The sequence below is a fragment of the Pavona decussata genome, unplaced genomic scaffold (assembly GCF_977016875.1).
Source record: "Pavona decussata unplaced genomic scaffold, jaPavDecu1.1 SCAFFOLD_2, whole genome shotgun sequence".
Taxonomy (NCBI): domain Eukaryota; kingdom Metazoa; phylum Cnidaria; class Anthozoa; order Scleractinia; family Agariciidae; genus Pavona; species Pavona decussata.
In genome coordinates, this window is record NW_028145426.1 from 2,616,410 (window position 1) to 2,642,059 (window position 25,650).

At 39.2% G+C, this 25,650-nt stretch overlaps 2 protein-coding genes across 2 annotated transcripts; both read left to right on the plus strand.

Moving 5' to 3' along the window:
* Positions 1-351: 351 nt before the first annotated feature.
* LOC146490017 (uncharacterized) lies at positions 352-19,802 on the plus strand. The gene is made up of 9 exons (XM_085087706.1): positions 352-415; positions 2,257-2,553; positions 3,636-3,923; positions 4,298-4,597; positions 5,167-5,456; positions 12,042-12,337; positions 13,501-13,775; positions 16,636-16,935; positions 17,504-19,802. The coding sequence occupies exons 1-9, from the start codon at positions 352-354 to the stop codon at positions 17,800-17,802; spliced, it is 2,409 nt and encodes an 802-aa protein (XP_084943832.1). The 3' UTR covers positions 17,803-19,802.
* Positions 19,803-22,841: 3,039 nt separating this feature from the next.
* On the plus strand, positions 22,842-23,992 carry LOC146490018 (uncharacterized). The gene has a single exon (XM_085090784.1). The coding sequence runs from the start codon at positions 23,532-23,534 to the stop codon at positions 23,973-23,975; it is 444 nt and encodes a 147-aa protein (XP_084946910.1). The 5' UTR covers positions 22,842-23,531; the 3' UTR covers positions 23,976-23,992.
* The last annotated feature ends 1,658 nt before the right edge of the window (positions 23,993-25,650 follow it).

Below are 25,650 nucleotides of genomic sequence, written 5' to 3' on the forward strand. Positions count from 1 at the left end.
TTAAATATGTTGTTAAAATTTCACGTCGTAGGCTTTCTGTCACTAATGCATTAGGGAGGTAAATCACAAGCAGTTCAAGATGCCTTGTTGTTGTCAACAGTCGCTGTTGACCTGAATGAATTCAACTCTTTGAAAAGGAATTGCGGATATGCGGCAAAAAGCAAAATTTTACCGTTTTGTTCAACAAAATTATTCTTCCTTTTTCTGTAGCCTTCAAAAGATGTTAAGATCTAAGTTTTGTTTAAAGATGCACGACATTCGCAAGCATTCACCTGAACAACATTTATTGATAACACTTCTCATTTGAAACTGATTTTTGTTTTAGTCTGGTAGGTGAAACAAAAGTATATCATGTTTGCTTCAGTCGCTTACATTTGCCTTGGTTTGTTCGGTGGGCAAGTCAGCGTCGACGGAGGTATGTCACAGAGAACACCCTAAGTTATTTTACCTTCATTTATTATCAGTAATTTTTGTTTGTCTGTTTTACTTGCCGTCGCATTTTTTCGTTGAAAGCGATGGAAAGTTTTTTAAACCCGTGAATGAACAGGCCACCAAAGCGTAATATAAGAGTTTGTTTTGCGTTTTCTTTAGCGAAATGACATCTAAAACTTTTGTAACACTGGAAAACTAATCACGGGCATCCTCGGTTCATTTCGGTGGATATCTGTTCGGAATTCGGATTTAGTCGTGAAGAAAGTCGACAGTTTTATTTGACGAAATGTCAGCTCAAAAGTTCGTTTCACTCAGTGTTTCCAGTGGAAAACTAATTCCTTTCATTTTCGAAAGAGCGAATATGTCGTTAAATATGAGAAAAAAGGTCAGCTAGCATTCTCGTACAACCAACAATAGCTAGTGAATTCGGATCAGATCAATCCGTATTAGCTTACACAAATGTCTTTAAAAGGGCACAAAACGATGTGTTCATTTGAAGCTGGCATTTAAAAGGCGTGGGATAGATGGAGTTGCTACCGTACTGCCGGAAACGTTTGAAGGCAGACCAAGAGTTACCAACAACAAACGATTTATTGCGAAAATTTACAGTTTTGTTCAGGAGTAGATTCCATTTGGCTGTGTGTGTAGTAATATACATGGTGAAATTTGAAGACATCAAAACCTAATGAGAATTAACGAAATAAAAGAACAAAGAAGAACGCTACAAACTACGAGCGAATGCTGTGACTGATGTTCTTGCCACACATTCAAATCCAAGGAATATAGTAGCTTATTCCAGGCAAATTACGGTGTGTACTTTGCTTGACCAGGAGCCTGGGTACAAATCCTCGTAACTATCAAACGAACATAGGAATCCCTGATTTTTCAATCTCATTTGATTTCAGATCAAACACATGCTAACATTTGAAAAAAATGATTTTTCTGTGTTCTGAAAACAATTTTAAATTTAAAACATCAGCATCACACAAATAATATACTGTGCTTGGTAACCATAGCAACTTTCTCCTGTTGCTGTTTACGTAGAATTTTTTTTTTTCACGAAATGTCTATAATGCCTTTACTTGCGCAGTACCATCCTTTTTTTGCTATATTTTGTATGAGAGACTAAGGAAGTCCCTTCTTTCAGTAAAAGTACCACAGATGTCCTGTATTGAGAAACTTCCCCCACGCTTCTAAATTTGCAGAAAAGCGAGGGGCGGGGGGGGGGGGGGGTGGAGGGGACATGTTTGCCTGATGGTAGCGCCTTAAAAAGAGTGGTAATCCCCTCTTTTTATTTCAATTTTGGAGTACCATTATTATGGTTAATAAACGGACAAATTTTGAAAAGAATGTTGTGTTGGCTTCTATTTCGGGGGGGGGGGGGGGGTGAATGACCTTAATCAAAAGGGCGCAAAACAATCTGGAAACACAGGAGACAACATTTTAAACCATGATTTTTTAATGTGCATGTTGGGTGCTCACTACATCATTTAAAAGTACGAATTAAGACCAGCTAGTATTTTCGGAAAGCCACCAACAGCTTCAGGATATAAAATTCCGTTGCCTAAAATTGTCTGCGATTTAAATTTCCAGTTAAAGAATCCGAATAGATCAAACTGGGTCAGCCTACTCAAACTTCCTCTCGTAAGACCGTAAGACGATGGGAATGGGAAACAGTCAGTGTTTTAGTAATTTGCTTCAAAGTCCTCGTTGGGTAACCCCGAAAAAATGGTGTTCCACCTTAGAAAACTACTGTCAATTTGCTGTTGGCGCGGCCAAATTGATAACTACAGTATATTTATGGACTTACTCTTGATTTCACAGCAACTACTCATTACGAAACAATCGGTTGTTTCCGTGACTTACCGAATCGCGCCATACCAACGTTAGAAGGTTTGGATCCCATTTTGGACGGCAACTACTGGAGCAGACAAAACGCCATCCACAAATGCTATCAAGCAGCCAAGAAGCGAAATTTCTACGTGTTTGCCCTTCAACACGGCGGCTGGTGCGCCTCAGGTGAATTTGCTGTGGACACGTTTGACAGATACGGGAAATCGGGGGCTTGTCGACATGACGGCCAAGGTGGAGTATGGGCAAATCAGGTTTATGTCATCAAAGGTAACTGACGCTAGCCCTTTGGCATGGCTGTCATCTGTACACCGTCATTAGAACCCTGCTTTCTCAAACTCCCACAGTAGTACATAGCGAAACGCCAGCGATATGTTATTCTCGTGAATTGCGTTCGATTGAGTTTACAGGCCGAAGAGACGTCTGCACTGTCGCAGTTTGTAATAAATCGAACGCACTTTGTAACACCTATCGCAGTTTTCAATAAACCTTGTTATACTGCAATAAAAAAGGCTGTCGCACATTTTACTAACAATCCATCGCTCTTTATAATTACAAAAGTTGTAGCAATTTGTAATAATTTCATTTCACTTTATAATAAACTTTCGAGAGTGATGCATCTTGTTATTTTACACAACAGAAGCACGAATCTTAGTCAACATGTCCGCTGTTAAAAAAAAACATGATTAACACCTTCCAAAGATAACGTCACAGTCACATGAGATCAACCTTTGTTAAAATGTTTCTAAGTATAAGCTATTTGAGTTTTGACGATTGCCGGGGATTTCTATAACCATTTTTTGCATGTTTCAAAGTATAACCTATTTGAGTTTTAACGATTGATTTCTATAACCAATTTAATTTTTTTGCACTTGAGCTAGTAAATTCAAAACTAAAACAAAATTAAAAAATCTCCGACACGATTTTAGCATCTTGCATAGGGTAATCGTCGTTTATCAACCTCAGTAGATTTTCACTAAGGTCTCATAATGAGTACAGTTCCCGTTTTAGTCAAAAGAAAAAAAAATTCGTTCTGTTTTCTTCATTTTACATTTTATAATAGTGATGCATACGTTTGGGAACTCTGCCCTAATAGATATCGACTATCCATGTAATCCAATTCTACTCTACACAAATCAGCCTTCTGAGTTTGTTTTGGTTTTCGTTCAGATTCCTTTACGGTACATTATTTGATTGTCACTCATTGCCGATATCCCTCAATTTTTAAAAAGCTCAGTGATTTGGACATTTGCATTCTTGGAGGATCTTTTAGTCTGGCATAAGCAAACAAAGTAAACCAAAAATGCATTTTTCAGTATAACAACTTCTGTTGCGTATTGCTCGATCTCTAGGTTATGGTAATGTCGGATGCTACCAGGACAACGTACCTCGCGCAATTCCAACCTTGGAAACTACAGATCCTGTTTTGGATGGACCGTATTGGACTCGTGTGAACCCTATTGCAAAGTGCGCCGTAGCGGCAATGAGACGGGGATACAGTATGTTTGCAGTTCAAGATGGCGGATGGTGTGCCTCCAGTGCTAGAGCGCAGACAACCTTCAACAAATATGGAACCTCTGGAGCTTGTTTGGCTGGTGGCGAAGGTGGAAACATGGCCAGTCAGGTTTATGGCATCGAAGGTAAGACCATGGATTCAAGTTGATCATAAAACCTTCATCAAGTGCCTCGTAATACACTTGGCCTTGCTGTTCAAATTGGAATTATGTTTTTGTCGCTTTTTGATTTCAAGTATTACATATGTTCATCATTAGTCCGGATACTAAGAGAACGGGCCTCTTGAGCCAGGGTATAAATTTTTTCCTAGATGGGGATACCCGCGGGACAGTCAAAAACATCTTGAGCCCGTCAACATCTTGCCTTGCTAAGTAGTTATACAAAGCGTTACAAAATATTAAAAAAACCTTAAACCGGCCGAAAAAAAAAATTGCTTTTCAACAAAGTCTAATTAATTGTTATTAAAGTTAAGCTGATACTTTACCTTATGTTGTTTTAGTACGTAAACTTCCTTACGAAACAGTCGGGTGTTTCCGGGACTCCAATATCCGCGCCATACCAGCATTAGAAGGATTGCATCCCTCTTTGAACGGCAGCTACCGTGCAAGAGAAGACGCTATAAGGAAATGCTATCAAGCAGCCTTGGACAAAGGATTCCACATGTTTGCAGTTCAGGATGGTGGCTGGTGTGCAGCTGATGGTACAGCAGCACAAGACTTTGACAAGTATGGAATATCTGATGCATGCCAGTCGGATGGTAAAGGAGGACCGCAAGATAATCAAGTTTACGTCATCAAAGGTAAGAGCAATCAGATAAAAAGGTTTTAAGAACTCAAGTGCAGGATGTGATACCGTGATAGGCTGTTAAACTTTGAGTCGATTTGTAACTGTAGATCAACTGAATTTTTTAGTGTGACCATTAGCTTGAAAGGTGTTAAACATTATTTTCCCATATTAAACATGTTTTTCTCTCTTTTTTAACTCAGTTTTCATTGCATTACGAAGTGATAGATGAGCAGTGAATTACAGTAGTTTTTAATTGAGTTTCGAAAGCAATTTTTGCGTTTGCTTTAGTTTTCTTTCACTACGCTCTGTGATTGGTTCCTTAAACTCGCGCCACTATCCCATCCAGTGAGAAGCAAAACCAAAACCAATCGTGGCTTGCTCACGCTCGTTTTTCCCGCGCTTGGGGCCGCTTACATGTATTTGCTTCAAATTCTTATTGGTTCAATGCGTTGTTTACGTCTGCTGTGATTGACCGGAATAATCACTTTGGTTTTGTTTTTATTACAACACTCGCTTTGTGAACTCCACTATCATGTAATAATACCAAGTATGACAAGCTTTGATGTTTTCATCTCTTTTCAGAAAGCTATAGAGCTATTGGATGCTACAGGGACACTCCAGATATTGCAATCCCAACCTTGGAAACTCTTGATCCTGTTTTGGATGGCCCATATTGGACCCGAAAGAACCCCATTTCAAAGTGCGCCGTGGCGGCAATGAGACGAGGTCATGAGATGTTTGCCCTCCAAGATGGTGGGGCGTGTATGTCGAGTGCTACAGCAGCGCAGACCTTTGACAAGTATGGGAGGTCGGATGCTTGTTTGGGTGGCAAGGGTGGATCCTTGGCCAATTACGTTTACGCTATTAAAGATTAATTGCTCCTGCACAAAAAATACAATGATTGTCACTTCCGTAATCCGGTGAAAGTGATAATATAGAGGTTTTCTTCTTAGTTTATCTTTCATAAAGCGTTTTAATCGATGGGTTGTTGTGATCTCATTGCTAGATTTGAGCATTGATTGACTTGAGTCACACTGTATTAAGACCATGGGTGTACGGTAGGTCATTTTGTTGTTCAAATAAATTACATCTGCGGGTTACTCTTGAGTATCTTGCGTTGTTTTAATTTTGTTCTCGTGTTGGAATGTCCAATTTTATTAATTTTTCCTTTTACTTGTTTTTTTGGAAGTGATATATACAAACTCAAGATAAAACTTTTGAACTGCAGATGACGAAAGGTGTCTGATCTTGCTAACCCAAAATAACTAAATATTTGACTAGTCAAAATCATTAGAGGAAATGAACGCAAAATTCTGTGAAAAGGCTCACAAGTGTAAGACAAAAATTAAGTACCTGACTTATTCACAAGGGCTCTCATAAATGCAAGATCAAAGCGAAGTGAAACCCCATGCCTGCCGAGCCTTACAGTCCGAGGTAGATAGCAACAAAATTGATGTATGCGTCATGCGACAAAATTCTCTTTATTCCAAATAATCTTGAGTGGCCTAGTTAATACTGCATGCTGAAGAAGAATTAGCCTGACTGAGCGACTAGGTGGTGGTATTACAGTTTTTTTCTTTAGAAATAGTTGGATATTTCAAGAGCTCACTGAATTTTGTGAATAAATGAATGTCCGTTGGCAAAAATCATTACAAATAACTCAGACAGTTACAAGGCGCGAAGCAAAAAATGAAGTGGGGGATTGGACCTGTTAGCTGAATGAGTCACTGATGATCTTTCCACGTTTTGACATCTTCTGCGATCTATAACTGAACAAGTTCACGGCACAATGGAATCTGTTTGTTTAAACAATATCACTGACAAGTTAACCTTCATGCCGAGCATGCGATTTGGAAACTGGTTTCAAATTGCTAGATTATTTATCACAATCGCACCCTTAAAGTTAGCAGATAACTCAAAAGGAATTTGCAGAAGAGTTTTGGAAACTTATCTTTATTCCATTTTGGAGGTCTGACCCAAAACAATCATTAAATAGAACTATCTCCAGTGATTCAATCGATTCTTGGATTCCTACCGCTGAAAATGGTGGACAAACAATCTCTTTTCATTTCTTCTTATAATAAGATTCTAGCTTCCATCGGTTCTTATCGGGTTTTCAGGAATAAAATGTTAAGTTTAGTCGAAAAACTCGCTGTTTCTGTGCGCAACAGAGCAACACAGTTTGCTGCAGTTTCGCAAATTTAGTCGATTTTGGGCTTTGGATAAGTGTGGTTTGTGAATATTATGTTATTTTCAGCAAGGCGTTTTTGTCAAAATGAAAATATAGTCCGGGAGGCAAAAAAATTAGCAAAAATTTCCGCCATCACGTAAACCGCAACAAGTAATCATGCCCCGCAGTGCTCTGTGACTGGGCGGCTCACTTCTAAATCCAGTCCATCTCATATAATCGTCAAAGACGCGAAAATTTAAATTCCAGAGAGCGAAGCAAGTAAAGGGCTTGCAGAAATGAGTGGTTCTCGTTGCTTCACTTTTCCTATACCTTCCCAGACTGAGCTTTATTTAAGGTGGCTAGCGCTGATGTCCATTACTTTCTAGCACTTTCACTTTGACGGATCGATACTACCACTAATGCTGATGATGTTGATGTAGCAATAATGATACCAAAAAAAAAAAAAACATTTATGTTGGTGAACAAGTTATGGTCATTAGGGGTTCAAAACCACCTTAACGTTTCGAAAATTTAAGGTGGCTCTGAACCCTACTGGTAGAAGTTTGTTAAAAAAAATTGGGTCACCAAGCTCCTTTTAGAAATATAAGGTAAAGGTAAAATTAGGGCTGTTTTTAACAGGTCGTACTGTTGCTATGGTAACCTGTTATGTCGCGAAAATGACTATAACATGTTCACAAATGTTTAGGCATGTTTATGGTACCATTATTGTTCTATCAAGTGATAAATAGTGGTTCCATTAATCTGTCAAAGTGTAAATGCTGCAAAGTGATGAAAACCCGTGCCAGCCGCCTAAATTATTTAGCTTTGACGGTGGGCTTAAAATTATTCTTTTTAGTATTTACATTCCGTTTTATTGGTTTTGATGGTTTTTTTGCATGTCTGGTGTTCTTGAATTGGTGATAATATAGGTATCTAAAAGGCTTATGTCATTACTTTTTTTAATACTGCGTATAAGTTCCGCATTTGCACTTGAATTAAAATTACCTGAAATTTGTTTCCGACCTGTTTAAGGCACAGCAGGGAGGTTACTTTGTGAGTTGTAATGGTGTGTGTGTGTTTTTTTTAGTGGTCAGATCTGTAAACGGGTATGAAATAATTAAATAGTTTTGGTCTGTGATCGGGTAAGATTTTAAAGGACCGGGTGGTAAATCCCCATCAAAAATTCCCAGGAGTACCACTTCACCGAAGGTTAAGGCCCTTGCGATCATAACGCTTTCGTGATGACAACAAAAACCTTGTATTGCTTTTGAAGTACGAAGGTGTAAAAACCAATAATATCTATTTTTCATTAGAAACTTAAGGTTTCTTCGAAGTGTTCTTTTTTTTAAGGTCACTCTTACAGTTCTGAATAGGAAAACAAATGAATATTAACATCATTATTATTCCCAAAGAAATAAAAATATGATGTTCTATTTTAAGCCTGGTGAATAAATGAGAATGATGTATTATTCAGTAAGTGACACAGACATACTCGAAAAAAAAAATCCGACTGCAAGAGCACTCGGGTTTTTTTTTCATAGTATGCCTGTGTCACTTACTGAATAATACATCATTCTCATTATTATTATTATAATTGCAGTGGTAACTTGTGTGCTATGGGAAGATCTCTGTATACATGTTTAGCCTCATTAAGGTAAATTACCATGACAAAACTTGTTAGAAATATATGCAATCCATAAATTTAAAGAGATTGGCAAACTTATTATTTACTGAAAATTTGATCATGTGATGTTAAACAGTTTTTGGGCCTGAATGATCGTTACAAGTTTCAAGATTTTACAAAGAATGTATGGTAGCCATATGTTCTATTTAAGTTCCTTAGGTCTTTAGAGCTAATTTGACCGAAAATGTTAAGTATATTACATTAATATTCCCACTGATAACCAAGAGTGACATGCTGTTTTAGTCCCTTGTGTCCATTTGTTCTATATTAGTCCATTATTGTTCACATTATTTCTTGATTTCTGCTAATGAGGCTGATAAAGAACAAAAAAAAAAAATGTGAACGATCTTCCACCAGGGAACTCGTCCTTCTCTCTTTCAACTTAGACAAGGCTTTCAGCATTATTGTGTCTCATAGCTTTGCACATACTTACCTATTTTAATTTATTATTCACTCCGCCAAGTCAACTAAGTCATAGAGTTGAAACTTTAATACTCAGCTGAACAAACTGAATTAAAATGTAGCGTCCCATATGTCTGAAATAGCTTTTACCAAAGAGCCAACTTACCACTCGTTGCCGAGTTTGCAAGAGGACCAAGAACACTGATCTCGTGAGAAAAAAGTAAGGACTTAAATTCTTACTTCTTTGACATTTCTGTTGACTTGCTTGCAACCCTGATTACCAAACGATAACGTTTTCCTGCGCTAATTTAATCGGGGGAATTCCAACGAGAGCTTTATAAACGAAACAGTCCATCGGGGTTTTTACTAACATAAGTCGTTAGCTAGTTAATATTATTTTATATTTTTAGTATTAATTTTGTTTTTGAAAACGAAAAAAAAAACTGTAGTGTTAACGCTAAAACAAAGGATTGTGTACGGTCGCGTCCCTTCCAACATAAATTGGAACATCATTGTTTTCATGGCAAGGTTTCATAACCAGTCCCTCAACGAACTATGTTGTCAACTGAAGGTACGAATGGCTCAGCCAGGCCCCTTCTATACTGGCACGTCTTGTTTACGAACGATAGTCTGTAAAATTCGAACCGGCTATATTTAAAGTCGCGGCCACCACATCTCGCCGGTTTCGCTCATATTTGGCATGTAAACTTCTTTATGGGTAATAAATCTCAACAAAGTTCTCTGTTTTATCATTTAACCTGTGAGCAAATGTTCAATTTTTTGGTTCTTCATCAATTGAAAACCTTAAACTATCCAACGAGGAGAAAATGTCACAGCTCTTGACCACAACCAAATGTAGAACAAATGGACTGCGCAGAAACTAAAGAAGATATTATGCCTAAACTGAAGATTCATTTAAAAAGAAACTTTACCTCATCATCTGTTTTCTTCCCCTGAAAACCGAGCTTTTAAGCCAATTCATAATTTGACCGAAAATATTCAGTATATTATATTCCCACTGATAAGCAAGTATGACATGCTGTTTTAGTTTCTGATGTCCTTTTGTTCGATATTTGTCCATTTTATTTATACTATTTGCTAATAAGATCTGCTAGAGGCGGACGACAGAAATGTTGACAATTTTCCACCAGGGAACTCGTCCTTCTCTCTTTCAGTCAACTTAGACAAGGTTTTCAGCATTATTGTGTCTCATAGCTTTGCGCATGCTTCCCCATTTCAATTTATTCTTTACTAAGTTGAAACTTTGATACTCAGCTGAGCAAACTGAATTAAAATGTAGCCTCCAATATGTGTAAAATATATCCTAAAGAGCCAACTCAACACTCGTTGCCAAGATTGCAAGAGAACGAAGATCAGAACACTGACTGTGAGAGAAAAGTCATATAAGTTACGAGGGAATTCGAAAACAAAAACAGAAAGACCACATTTAACAATAATTTTGAGTGAATAATTGCCAATTGTCAAACGCCTAACGTTTACACCTAATTTGCTAATTCTGTCCTTTTGTTTAGTCGGGTTTTCAATTCAATCTACAAAATATCCGCATGTCCTATTAAACTTCAGCATAATAGTCGACTGACCCCCCTTTTGGGTGTGAACAAGAATGTATAAAGCTACATTTGGGAACATGGCGCTGATTACAAAGACTAGCGTAACAACTTAAAGTACCTAAGGCATTATTTTATTCTTTAATTAAAGAATTATTAACAAACGCTGATCCAAATACAGTGCGTTTTTAGTGTATGCATTGTCTATTTGCTCATCCTGAAGGAAAATTGTAATAAATCTCAACAAAGTTCTCTGTTTAATCATTTAGCCCGTGAGGAGCAACTCTCATATTTTTTGTTATTCATCAATTGAAAACCTTAAACTAGCCAATGAGAAGAAATTTTCACAGCTCTTGATCACAGCCAAATGTACAATTAATGGACTGCACCGAAACTAAAGAACGAATTTTGCCTAAACTGAAGATTATTTAAAATCAAACTTGCAAAACGTCTCTAAAAAAAAACATTTTACCATGGCAACCAGATTTTGACAGGCCTTTTTTTCAGAAGTCAGAAGATGCCTGTTTTTATTCTTCTAAAATTACCTTTCTTGCAATAAAAATTTCGTGAGGCGGTGTCCCGAGGTTTTGGGGGAAACCAAGGAATGCTAGACGACGGGTCCAAGATGGCCTCCATTTTCCAATCTTGACAATCATTTCCGTGCCATACGATGTCATCATTTACCGTTGTGTACAATTAATGGACTGCGCCGAAACTAAAGAAGGAATTTTGCTTAAACTGAAGATTTATTTAAAATCAAATTTGCAAAACGTCTCTAAAAAAAAAAAATTTTACCATGGCAACCAGATTTTGACAGGCCTTTTTTTCAGAAGTCAGAAGATGCCTGTTTTTATTCTTCTAAAATTACCTTTCTTGCAATAAAAATTTCGTGAGGCGGTGTCCCGAGGTTTTGGGGGAAACCAAGGAATGCTAGACGACGGGTCCAAGATGGCCTCCATTTTCCAATCTTGACAATCATTTCCGTGCCATACGATGTCATCATTTACCGTTGTGTACAATTAATGGACTGCGCCGAAACTAAAGAAGGAATTTTGCTTAAACTGAAGATTTATTTAAAATCAAATTTGCAAAACGTCTCTAAAAAAAAAAAATTTTACCATGGCAACCAGATTTTGACAGGCCTTTTTTTCAGAAGTCAGAAGATGCCTGTTTTTATTGTTCTAAAATTACCTTCAGTTGCAATAAAAATTTCGTGAGGCAGTGTCCCGAGGTTTTGGGGGAAACCAAGCAATGCTAGACGACGGGTCCAAGATGGCCTCCATTTTCCAATCTTGACAATCGTTTCCGTGACATACGATGTCATCATTTACCGTTGTGGACCTTAATCACCTTTGGACGCACTACCTATCGTCCAGTTCTCGTTGTCATAACCTATATACAGTCGAACCTGTATTAAGCGGTCACTTAGCCATTCTCCGATTGTGACCGCTTAATACAGGTTCGACTGTACTTGCAACGTTATAGAGGATCCAAACGACAAAAACAGCACCAGCCTGAATAACGTACATGAAAACAGCAGGAGAGTGAAGAGATGCCTAGAGTGAAAGACCACCCTCCCTGGTAAGCATGTTTCAGTTACGTTTAATATTCTGGTGATGTTTTTTCCTTAAAGATTTATCCATTTGCCGAGATGAAGCTCCTGACATTGTTGTTAATTTATTCACTCACGGTGGATCTGGGCAGCAGTCAGTGCAGAATGGCGAACTGGTGGGGTAGCTTTGATCGTCAGGGTTGGTCGACGTGCGACTCGACCAAAGAATACATTACAGGAATGTACCGCAATACAAACCAGGGCAATAACGATCAAATCTATTTACTTGAGGAAGTAAAGTGTTGTCAGGCCACTGCTCCAAATCGCAACATCGAATCTACTTGTACAAATGCGAACTGGTGGGGAACACTAGATTCGTAAGTAGTAGTGGATTATTTTATTGTTCTACGAAAAAGGTCCGACATATAGTTTTGGAATTGCAAACTTGGAACAGAAAACTTTTGAAAGATTTATTGGTACCATTTTGATGTTTTTTCTTGAAGTTCTGGACATAACACTTGAGACGACATAAAGTGTAAATAATTGCTAAATTACGTTTATTGAAGACTGTTCCATAAAGGCAATTTAGTTTGATTGTAACAAAAACACTATCCACTCTGAGCCTAAGCAGAGAGTCAAGAATACATTAATAGTAACCCCTAACGCGGATTTAAATTTAATCCTCCTTGGCGCGAAAGGACTCACGATGCCGATGGTTTTCAGAAGCCTCGCTCATTGTAAAATGTTAGAATTGCATATTTGCTACCTAAATATGAAGTAAGACAGGCTATTATGAACAACTGATGAGACTTGCTGGAATCAGCCTTAACACAGACAATCTGGCTTAGTTTGTACAAAGTCTCTGTTGTTTCCCTATGCGGCACTGTGACCGCTGCTGCTTCACTCAGCACTAGCACTGTGAAATCTAGAGGCTGTAATGTCGGAGAGTTGGCTGCATACAGATTAATAGGCAGAGGTCCTGGATTGTCCTTTGTTGTCATGTTTCGCACTTTTTTCTTGGGGACGCATTCACCTGCTTTCCAGATAGTTTGAGTGCTTTTGGAGGGTGTAACTTGGGTAAATGCTTGTAATGTGTTGTGGTGAAAACCTGTGGGGCATGTCAGTGGCACCACTTCTCATTTCTGAAAATGTGCTTTCGACAACAAACGTTAAAAGACTTGTACCAGTAAGATTCATAACGTCATCAACACACTTTTTTCAAAGTAATAAACTCGATTTTTATTGTAGGTCATTGTAGGGGCACGGAAAGTTTAAAAAATATGTTATTAAAAGTAGATTGGTGTTCCCTTGTTCCCAACAATCTAATCAGGAGTTCCCTTGTTCCCTGAAAATAATTTGACAATACCCCCTGTTCCCTGAAAATAAATGCTCCTGTTCCCTTGTTCCCGAAAACCACTGAGAGGGGCTCACAAGTGACTGCCTTTGTTCTTTGAGACAATAGTTATTTATAGTAATGTTTGGTGTTCACAGCATTTCGATGTTTCAAGCCTCATTTATTTCGTGTTGTTTATTTTTAAAGGAATAATGTGTGGGCCGTATGCCCCGCAGGCCATTTTCTCCAAGGCCTGTACAGAACTACACACTGGCTGCACAGCATTGAGGAAGGAAAGTGTTGCAAACCTGCCAGCCTGCCGGATACATACGCAGAGTGTGTTGACAAGGATATTGGTTCAACGTTCAATAACAAAGGTCTGAGTAGCTGTGACGATGGATATTACATGGCTGGCATTTACAGGGGAGGATGTGATCTGCTTCATTGTATTGAGCAGATTAAATGCTGCAAGATGCAGGAAGGTATGTGTTTCACTTAAATTAAAAATATATGTTTATTTATTTACATTTTTCAGCCATTTGGAAAACCGTGTACATACTTTACCTTGCTATGGTATACCGTCGAAATTATACAAATATAGTTATAGTGATAGTCTTCCTACTGTTTTCATTATGTACATACCATGTTATTGTCTCACAAATAACAGTTGAATCAGCCCGCGCCATAAGCAGTATGCCTTAAAGAGCTTCTCGAAAGAAACGAAACTGAATGACTTTCAGATCTGCAGAATACTTGTCATGTTCCACGCCAATTGGCATAGCCCCCTCTATTTTTGTATTACGTTATCACCTGACTGAGACATACTACCATTGCCAAAATGCTGCGTATGCCTTAGTATTGCACAAGAAAGGCCCGGCGTCAGATCAGCCTTCGAATCTAAGTCTCTCAATCCTTTCGCATGTTCAGGAACCGGACATATTTTCTTCTCTTCTGTTCGATATAATCTTGTTCAGTTTCAGTCTGCCTTGGCGCAAATGCCTTGATTCGCCTTTGTCGGGGTGATAGCTTTCTTGACAGTAGAACCAGGAGCCCGTTTCTCGAAAGTCCCGGTAATTTCCGGGCCCGTTAACTTATCAGGCAACTTACCGGGATCGTAAATAACGGGAGTTTCGAGAAACACCCGTAAACTTATCGGGGGCTTAACGGGCAACTTACCGGGCCCGATAAGTTACCGGGACTTTCGAGAAACGGGCCCCTGGTTTAAGTCCATTATCTATATAAAAATCATTTTATTTTGAATAAGGACAGCACTGAGTTTCTTTACCACTTCACCATGATCCACAGCCGTCTACAAACCAAAGATTGCGCACCCAGAATAACTCCTAGCACCAAAGAGGTGGACCTTCACTCTGTTTTCAAGAGCATTCCTCTTTCGGATGAAACTTAGGTTTAACTAGAAACTTAGGTTTATCAGTAACTGGTGCCATCCCATTAGCGAGTAGAAAACTTAATCTAAAGCAACAGTTGTTCTGACTTGAATGGAGGAAGCATTTCATAGTGCCCGTCTTTTCGAGTATGGTCTCGCCACCTTAGAACGATGCACAGACCGGTATGTCTCATGAACTCTAAGAGTTCTCTGTAGGTTAATATTTTATTTACCTTCGTTGAGAAGATAAAGAGTTCATGATATTCATTAGTCGTTAACGTTTTGTAGATTGCTTCATTCTGTGTCTGGTTCGTAAGTGAATTTGCAACCTTGCCAACCATTAAGAATCTATCTCTAGAAGAGTAGTATTTTCCTGGAGCATGATCCAAGCCGGACGATTCTTAGGTATCGATTTCAAGTATTACAATATGTTTATCTTTAGTCGCGATACTGAGAGAATGGGGCTCTTGAGCCAGGGTATACATTTTTCCCCAGATAGGTATATTCGCGGGACCGTCCGTGAAAAACATCTTGAGCATCTTACTAAGTAGTTGCACAAAGCGTTGGAGAATATCAAAGAAACTCTTCAATCAGCCCCAAAAGAAATGAATAAATGAAATGTACATTGCACAATTTTATGCAATGGAAGAAGACCCTCGCGATTATTTACTCAAATTAAGGTTACCGCATACTTTTAGGGGCTGTTTTCATGAAGGAAGGAAGATCCTAGCATTAGAAACATCCGAGAAGGCGGAAAAACATTTCATTTGCTTTACATGAAGAAATTTCGGCCGAAGTGGTTACCAAGTGGAGAAGAAAAAAAAGAATAACTGTCGGCCTTGAGCAGCTGAACGCCCGGCTGCCGCCATGTTTGTTCTTTTTGTCCCTAGTACTAGGACCTTCCGAGAGAAAGTAGTTTGCATGGTGCTAGGATCTTCCTATCTCTCAGCTAAGAAGTTCCTATCTCTAGGAAGATCCTAGCGCTAGGGCCAAGTACAACTTTTTGCATGTAAACTGAATAGAGAAAACATATAGCGCTAGGATGATCCGCCCACTGATCTTCCTCCCTCCATGTAAACAGCCCCAAAGATGTGTCTCACGTCCAAGCGATGTAGCGCGTCCGGTTTAAACTGTACATACCTAAACCGCTAAAACAAATATTCAAATTTTTCGCGACCTCTAAATGTGAATCTCCAAATCACCTTTCGAAAGCTACAAGCGATTTTTGTTTTTCGCTAATTTAATTTGTTCCTCAGTTTCCGGACCCAAAGCGCTAAAAACACGTTTCTGCGTTTTGCCATATTCAATTGCAGTGAAAAGTTACAAAATATTTTCGAAAAAAAAAATGTGGAGTGATCGTACAAAAATCACTCTCGGAGAAAAAATATTTTGAAAGAAAACATTCGCAGACACGTTTTTGTTGTGTATATGTTAAACTAGCTACTGTCCAAATTTGAAGGCAAACGAACAAATTCCCTTTGAGTTTTAGCTTTTTAAAGTGTCCCCTTCAAGTGAAAAAATTGAATCAAGAAAACAGCGCTAAAAATTCGACAATTCAATTTATTTCAAAATTCTTGGTATAGTTTAATAGCCAGCTCTACAAGCTTTAATTTGATATGGGGGTTTAGGTATCTACAGTTTAAACCGGACGCGCTACATCGCCTGGATGCGAGAACACCTCTAAGGGTATACATTAACCTTAAGCAGTTGCGAAAAGAAAGCCTGAAAAAAACTCAGGCTTGAACGGGATTTGAACCCATGCCCTCTGAGATACCGGTGCAGTGATCTTCCAACTGAGCTATCAAGCCAACTGGGTGCTGGTCATATTGTAGCCAGCTGAAGCAGCAAATGGCTAGGTTGTGTAAATAACTGCGAGGATCTTTCTTCTATTTTAAATCAGTCTAATTTTAAATCCAATTAAACATTAGCTGATGTTTTCAATTATGTTGTTTTAGTACGTAAACTTCCTTACGAAACAGTCGGGTGTTTCCGAGACTCCAGTATCCGCGCCATATCAGCATTAGAAGGATTGTCTCCTATTTTGAATGGCAACTACCGTGCAAGAGAAGACGCTGTAAGAAAATGTTATCAAGCAGCCTTAGACAAAGGATTCCACATGTTTGCAGTTCAGGATGGTGGCTGGTGTGCAGCTGATGGTACAGCAGCACAAACCTTTGACAAGTATGGAATATCTGATGCATGCCAGTCGGATGGTGAAGGAGGAGCATTTGCTAATCAAGTTTACGTCATCAAAGGTGGGGACGTTCAGATAAAAAAGGTTTTTTAAAAAGTTCAAGAGCAGTTTGTGATACCGTGGGAGGCTGTTAAACTTTGAGTCGATTTGTAACTGTAGATCAAATTCTTAAGCGTAACCACTAACTGGAAAGGTGTTGAGGATTATTTTTCCAGGAAAACAATGATATTTTCTCCTTTTAAATTTTAAACTTTGTCTTAATTTTCATTGCATTTAGAAGTTATAGATGAGCATTAAATTACAATAGTTTTTTGAGTGTCGAAAGTGATTTTGTGTTTGCTTTTGTTTTGCTTTACTGTGCTCTTTGATTGATTGGCAAAATTCGCGCCACTTTCCCATCCAATGAGAAGCAAAACGAAAACCAATCGTGGCTTGCTCACACGCGTTTTCCCGCGCATGGCATCGCTTACATGTATTTGCTTCAAATTCTTATTGGTTCAATACGTTGTTTACGCCTGCTGTGATTGGCCAGAGTAATCACTTTGGTTTTATAACACTCGCTTGTGAACTCCACTATCATGTAATAATACTGCAATACTGACAAGCTATGTTGTTTTCATCACCTTTAGTCAGCTATAGCGCTATTGGATGCTACAGGGACACCCCAGATCTTGCAATCTCAACCTTGGAAAATCTCGATCCTGTTTTGGATGGCCCATATAATACCCGAAGGAACCCCATTTCAAAGTGCGCCGTGGCTGCAATGAGACGAGATTATAAGATTTTTGCCCTCAAAGATGGTGGTTTGTGTGCGGCGAGTGCTTCATGTGCAGCGCCACAGACCTTTGACACCCCTCAAGACCCGGATGCTTGTTTGAGCGGTGAGGGTGGACCCTCGGCCTATTACGCTTACATTATTGAAGGTTAATTGCTTCGGTGCAAAACATATTATGATGGGCACTTCCCTAATCAGGCCAGTGAAAGTGATGGATGCGTTTTAATCGATGGCTTGTTGTGATTTCACTGCTTGATTTGAGTCAAACTGTATTAAGGTCAATTTGTTATTGAAATAAATTACATCTGCGGGTTACTGTGCACCTTGCGTTGTTTTATTTTTGGTCTCGCATTGTAATGCCCAAGTTTATTAATGTTTCCTTTTACTTGTTTTTTTTAAACTGATAGATAAAAAAATCAAACAGTTGAGCTGCTAACTGCAGATGGAATAATTAATAAATGACTGACGATCGCATGTATGTACGTGACTTAAGCAGCTGTGAAAAAGTAATCCTGAGAGAAGAAAAAAAAAAAACAACAAACACCCGATTTCCATGTATTTCATTTACATTTCTTCGCCTCTACGGGTATTTTATGAAGGATAAAAAGATCAGTTGCCTCCTGTTTCGCTTGATAGCGGAGTTGGTGGTGCACTGCACCGGTATCACAGAGGTCACAGATTCAAATCCCGTTCAAGCCTGAATATTTTTCAGACTTCTTTCTGCAGGTGCTTAAGTCGCTACGCGACTTGTTTTTCTTTAACGGTGATAATGGAGGAAACAATGACCTGAGTGAAGTAGCGACCGACAATACCGAGAACCACGAGGGTGGGTGTAAATTCCTTCGCCTAGCCACTAGCACTAGCAACTCTCGACCTAGGATTCAATCCTGCGCACGGGCGTGGTAGCTTTTTTAACCTCGAAAATGTTTTGTTATTTTCCATTCTTTAGTACATAAAGCTTGTGACAAAAAACTTTTGGATACTTTTCTTGATTTCTAAAGCCAAGTCCGGATCCGGGAATTTTTGATTGCTGGGGTCCAATGTTACCTTTCACGAAGAAGCCATCAAGGAAAATCCCTCTCATGATTATTACTACTTTAGATGAAGTTGATTTCGTTACACCAGCGGATTTATTTTGCGTGCAAGATTAAAATTCTTTCCAAAGATAACTTTCAAACATCGTTCCGCATGTCTTGTGTCTGAACATGGACACCATACAAATTTCTTCAATCTCAGTGCCAATATTATGAAATCAATGCATAAATATCTTGGGGGTGGGGGGCGGGGGGGACTTGTGATGGACAAACTTCCTTTCCAGGGGGATACTTCTAGCCTAGCCATTTCATGCAGTAGAAACCGGGATAATAAATTATAAAATTAGGAATTTCGACTAAGTTTTGTGGCTTTTAATGGGGAATGGCGCATGGTGAAAAAAAAAAAAAAAAAAAAAAAAAAAAAAAAAAAAAACCGTACAGTAAGGCCTTTATCCAACTGCCTTATGCTCACGATCAAGCAAGTATAAAATTGACCCTTGGAATGAAGTGTCAAAAGATTGAGTCAGTGAAGTTGAGTGAACTGTAAAAAAACAAAGGTGAAATTTAGCTTTTTTGGTGTGTCAGCCGGAAAAAGAAGAAATGAAACTGACCACCAAGACTAATGAAATATATCCAAACTAACCTTTTACTAAACAGTTCCTGGATTTGAAAACATGAAATTACTATACATGTTGCGCGTAAAGGTTTTGCTGTTTTGCTTTTGTAGAAAAGCTTCACGAAGCCTCTTTTCAATCCAATTTAATTTTCATTCCAATTGCAATCCAATTTAGTTCAATTTAAATCTCGAACGACTGATAGATCGGCAGACATCGCGCGATCGTTCATTGAGTGCCAGCAAAAAACGATGAATTCAAAACGCAGTCCTTTAAGAGGCAAAACTTATCAAGCGTAAAAGCATCTCGGCAGTCATGTGAAATTTTGAAACTGCGTGTAACAGCAAAATATTACCTTTTCAATTGCGAATTTACATTTCGTTGCGCTGGCAACCCTGACAGAGAAATGGATATCGTCACGTAAAGAATGCTGATTTCTTTGAGTTGGTTGAGGAAAATTGGTTCACACGGTCAATGTGTATGTGACCAGAGTATTCGTTTATCACTTAAGCGTTCCCGGGTACAAAAGTGTCAATCCTAACTCCCAGTAAAGGATGATTAATCCGACTGCATAATTGCTGTCATTTAGTATATAAAATCATCTGGTCGTTACCTTTGTTTCCAAATGGATGGAATCAGAACTTGTTGTCAAGGATGCAATGCGGAAATAGATGTAACAGACTGTTAGAATTAAAGAGGGAACTGAAAACAGTTACGAATTACTAAAGCTTTCTTTGGTGACCTAACTTACAAACAAAGGCCTAAATGGAGAAAAATCCCAAACACGATGATCATTACTGGTCGTTTGGTTCAATTTATTGATAACCAAACGCATCCCACTAGAGCAGTGATGCCATAAATTGGTGTCTGCTCAACCTGAACATTATTGAACAACAACCAAACCAATATTGCGTAATGGCACACAAAAGATTTCGAAATGTTTCACCCCTTTAAATTAATTTTGAAACCGTTTGTTGTTTTTCAAACACTGCAATCGAAACTGAAAGTGGCCAGCCGTGTGTTGTAAGTTCTAATTTCCATACGCTGTTATATTAGGTCTGATTATTTTTTTCTACCGACCAAAACAAAGACAATATATCACTGCTTTGTTGACGAGGATTAAAAAAAAACCGACTTTAGTTGAGAAGGTTGGAACACTAGTTTCATAAAAGATGTCGGTTTTAATATTTGAACGCGGTAGTGAGTGACAACTTGTAACAAGTTTCTGTCAGTTCTATAACCTTCCAATATATGTAAGTGGCTAATAAAGGTTATTGCCCGCGGATTTGCATCACCACAATAATAAATCAAAGGCTCCTGTGAGCCAACTCGTGAATGCAGAAGTGAAGAGTGGTAACCGTAAGGCGGTACTCGCATTAAACTAAGGTACAAGGATTCGTGGACGCCATGCCGTATTGCGGGAATGCATTACGTATAAACAATTAATCAAATTACACACGCACTCTGATTCCTTTCGATACGCGAAGCAACGCAAAGGTGGACGTGTACGTTCTTTTGGTGGTTTTACGTTGTTGCTAATCGACAGAAAAGCGTTCAGTTTTTCTTCCAAGAATCTCCGTAATTGTTTTCCTGGCGTCGTGTTGTTGCCGAATGAAACTTGATACGTGTGAATGATTTTAATTGCCTAGCACGTGACCTATATATTGCTGTTTTCAGCATGGTAATATTTCTTTCTACGTTCAATCGACGGCTCCTGTCAGCGTTTTATAACATCGGAAGAAGCTTTCAATCTCGCTAAAGTTGCTATTTTGGCTTTATCCAAGTGAACGTAAATATAGAAATACATCAAGCGTTGCGATGATTGTCGCTATGCATTAGCAAATTTTCAGTGTTTACATTTGTTCTGGTGAATCGACCTTATCGATACTTGACCCCAAATGAAATTTATTGGGAAGCTTAAGTTGTATTTTCCTATTTTATCCTTAGCCTTTCACCCACGGAATTGCCTTGAATCTTTAAAGTTAATTGAACGTTTACATTTCGCGGCCGGAGGTAGAAATGCGTGAAGAGTTGTGTTCAGCTGTATGTAAATTCACTGTTTACGTCCTGATCTTATCGATTACGTTTGACACTGAAGGGAGATTTATCGTACTGTGGAATTTCCTATTCTTTCACTCACGTCGTTTTCTCGGATTTTTAGGGTAAGCTCCTTTAATGATTTTTATGTTTGCGTTTGATTTTTACTGAAAGGAGCAGTTCTGCCCCACCCCCCCCCCCCCAGGGGACTCTCATATGAGTGGGGCGGTGATGCTCGTCGTCTCGCTTAGGGGGGTAATTTTCGGATTTTGGTCTCACTTAGGGTGTTCTGGGCAAAACGCCATTATATTTAGCAGTGAAGGTCTCATTTAGGGTTGCACGCGAAGAAATATAAAAAAATATATATTTGTCTGCGTTTTATAATGCTCTCTTTTAGGGGTAAAAAAAAAAGCTTGGGCCACGTCCGGATTGGTCTCCTTTAGGGGTTTAATTCAAAATTTTTGATGAACATTCCCGCCCCTTTCATATGAGAGTCCTCCCTCGGGGAGTTCCGCCTATCGAAGTCTAGCCTCTCTCGCAGACGCTCTCTTGGCTCGTCACGCAATCTGTCCTCCCCAACGAGACGAACGAAAAGATCGTCTTGAGGGAAGCTAATCGAAGTCGAACTTTTGGAAAATGTCCGTCCTGAAAGGAAAGTTGCCCTTTAGTTTCCGTAACTAGTAGGATTTAGCAGATAACACACCTACTAGCTGTTTTCTTTTAAGACTAAGTTATACGTTGCGTTGAGTTTACGTCCTTGCTTTTTTGTCCCGTAATGGCGGCTGATGGACTAATGAATAATTTATGATTTTGATTAAATTCCGATTAAATTAATATAAAGTTTACGATACATCTTAAAATCAGAGCCACCCATGAAGCTCAATATACATTTAGAATGTGTCGCTATGAGGAAAGACCTTTTAACAGAAAAGAAAAAGTGTCAAGTTTTATTTTGCCGGAGATATTGGTGAAAAATGCGGGAATAAACAAAATCACCCCGTAAAAATTGATTCATTATTTACTTGAAAACGCTCTCACAGATTTTTTCCTAATTTCGTCTACAAGTTGTCTACATTGAATAGTTTAAATCCCTAAAGTTTCGTCATAAAGTGTCTGACTAGATTGCGAGATAATCGGCAATGTTTAAAATGAGAGGCTATGCGCTACCGTTGCTATGGTAATAGCTGTTGCCTGGAAACCGACGAAAACATTAACGTCGATTATATGTTGATATGATGATGCTGTATGAAGGAAATAAAAGTTTATCTTCCACGCGAGATTGTAATTTCAAAACTTCCACCCTAAGTCCAGAAAAACTTCTACGAGCCTCCTTAAAAAACTGAGGACAACTGGGCCCAGTTGCTCGAAGCATGGTTAGCGCTAACCCGGGTTAAATACCATGAAAACCTATAGGTTTTAATACCTCTTAACCAATGGTTAGCGCTAACCATGCTTCGAGCAAGTCAGCCCTGATCTCTTAATAAGAGGTCCACCCTCGGAGATAGTTGGGTCTGGAGGAAGTTTACATTCTTTGCTGTTAACTTAACCGTTTTGTTTTCCTCCTGACCAAACTATCTGCCCCGTGGGTCTCCGAGGATGCAAGAGATCCTGGTGAAAAGCATTATTTCCCGATTATTGCCTCCTTGGGGGTACTCCCCTATATAAGCTAAATAGGTATATGCAGCCCCAAAGGGTATGGTTTTTGAGCCGTTTTGATCTGAGATTGGGTATAGATTTGAACCATTTTGGTCTGAAAGTAAGAAATGGGTATGGATTTGAACCATTTTGGTCTGAAAGTCTAAAAATGGGTAAGGATTCTAGAAACCAGGTCTGAAAATGGGTAGGGATTTTAGAGTCCAGGTCAGAAAGGTACCGGAAAATCAGATATTTTGGTCTGAAATAGGGTCAGGGTTTGGAAAACTGAGCCGCACATCCCCACTAAAAGTTCTAAGGAATACCCCCCTCTCCCCGGCGTTACTGTCCTGTCTGCTTTGACGTGTAACCCTTTTGACATTGCCATAACTCTTTTACTCTCTTCAAACTATCTCAGAGGGTATACGATAAACGTTACCACTTGGACCATATTCCGAGATTCGTTGCATAACGTTAAGGAAAGAATAACTGTATTTCCAGAATCACGTGAGAAGTGACAACTGGCACTAAAACAGAAGATCATCAGCAGTGTTAGAGGACAACAATGGTGGATGAAGCTGCACAAGCACCCTTTGAAGCGTGCAGGGCGGCACTTGACCGAGCTCGTCAAACCCCTGGAGGATTCAAGGAAGAGGTCAAAATTGACAACAATTGGTTGGCAGGACTTGTGGTCGCTGGGGCTCTGTCATTAGGAGCGTATTACCTGAGCCGCAGGCAGCACACTGACAATGCAATAAGAAATGCTTTGGAGAGAAATGAGGACGGGGTGGTCGATCCTGAAGCGAGGCGTATCGCAAATGGTTCCATCTTAGTTGAACTGTTCTGTCACACAGAGAAGAGTTTCCTGTCGTTTATGGATGACTTTGAAGCAAAAAGAACGAAGCTTAGGCTTGAAGAGGAATTCAGAAAGATTGGATATGAAGAGGAGTTGGACGTGGCCATTAACAATTCAGAGGAAGTGTACCATAAAGCATATCAGTTAAGGTAACTTTTACCTATATATTTCCAATTATTCCAACAGCGCGCGTTAGATACGAGATCATAGATCATCAATATCATCATTATCATCGTCATCATCATGATGGTTATAACCTTTATTTAAATACGATTGCGTTTAAAGCACGACAATGCTTGGGGGATCCTGTATAGATAGCCAGTGAGCCTAAAATCGTCCCGTATTCAACCAGCGTTCCAAACATTTTAATAAGTTTTTTTTAAATCGTGCATATAAACGATATTGAGCAGTTAAAATGTAATTAGCCATACATAACCAAACATCTATTTTCTTTTCTACTATTTTAGCATAAATCTTGGACCAATCTACCAACGCCAAAGAAATTATTCACAAGCAAGAGGACACTTTGAGAAAGCCCTTAGAATCGCACTTGAAATTAGTGACAGAAAAAGAGAAGCGTCCGCTTACGAAAATTTGGGAAACTTCTTTGAGTTTCTCGGTGAATATACAAAGGCTGAGGAATACCTGGAGAAAGCGCTCGTAATCAGTAAAGGAATTGGTGACAGAAAGGGAGAAGCTTCAGCTTACGGAAGCCTAGGAACCATGTTTAAATCGCTCGGTGATTACAGCAAGTCTGAAGAATATGTGGAGAATGCGGCGCTTGCAATGGCGAAAGAAATTGGTGACTGGAAAGAACAGGCAGCGCTTTACGGACTTTTAGGAACCTTGTTTCAATCTCGAGGTGAATATTTGAAAGCTGAGGAATATCTCACGAGAACACTCGCGGTCAGTAAAGAAATTGTTGACAGAGAGGGAGAAAACTTAGCTTACGGACACCTAGGAACAGTGTACCAATGTCTCGGTAAACATGTTGAGGCTAAGGAATATAGGACGAAAGCACTTGAGATCAGTAAAGAAATCGGTGACAAAAAGACAGAAGCCATATCTCACGGAAACCTTGGAACAGTGTGGCAATCTCTCGGTGAATTTGCTAAAGCCGAGGAACATCTGATGAGAGCTCTTGCCATCAGTGAAGAAAATGGCGACCAAAGGGGGGGGGGGATCCCTAGCCTACGAAAACCTAGGAAAGGTGTTTCATTCTCTCGGTCAATATGCCAAGGCTGTGGAATATCTTATGAATGCACTTGAGATCACTAAAGAAATTGGTGACACAAAGAGAGAGGCTTCTGTTTATACAAACTTAGGAACTGTGTTTCAATCTCTCGGTGATTTTGTCAAGGCTGGAGAATATATGAAGAAATCAATTGCGATCCGTAATGAAACTGGTGATAGAGAGGGAAAAACTTCAGCTTAGCTTAAAATATTAGCTACATTACTCGGGGGAGTGGTACTCCTCAGAAATTTTACCTGGCCGGGGTATGCCGCCCGTCATTTTCTATACCCGTTCTCAAAGCTGGCCGCTGAAGTCCATGGCCGTTTTCAGACTTAGCTCGGTACAGGTTTCTTTTTGCGTCAATTTGGCGTGGTACTGGTAAGTTGAACCTTAACACGTCAAATAGTAGTAGTAGTGGTGGTGGTGGTGGTGGTAGTAGTAGTAGTAGTAGTAGTAGTAGTAGTAGTAGTAGTAGTAGTAGTAGTAGTAGTAGTAGTAGTAGTAGTGGTAGTGGTAGTGGTAGTGGTAGTGGTAGTGGTAGTGGTAGTGGTAGTGGTAGTGGTAGTGGTAGTGGTAGTAGTAGTAGTAGAAGTA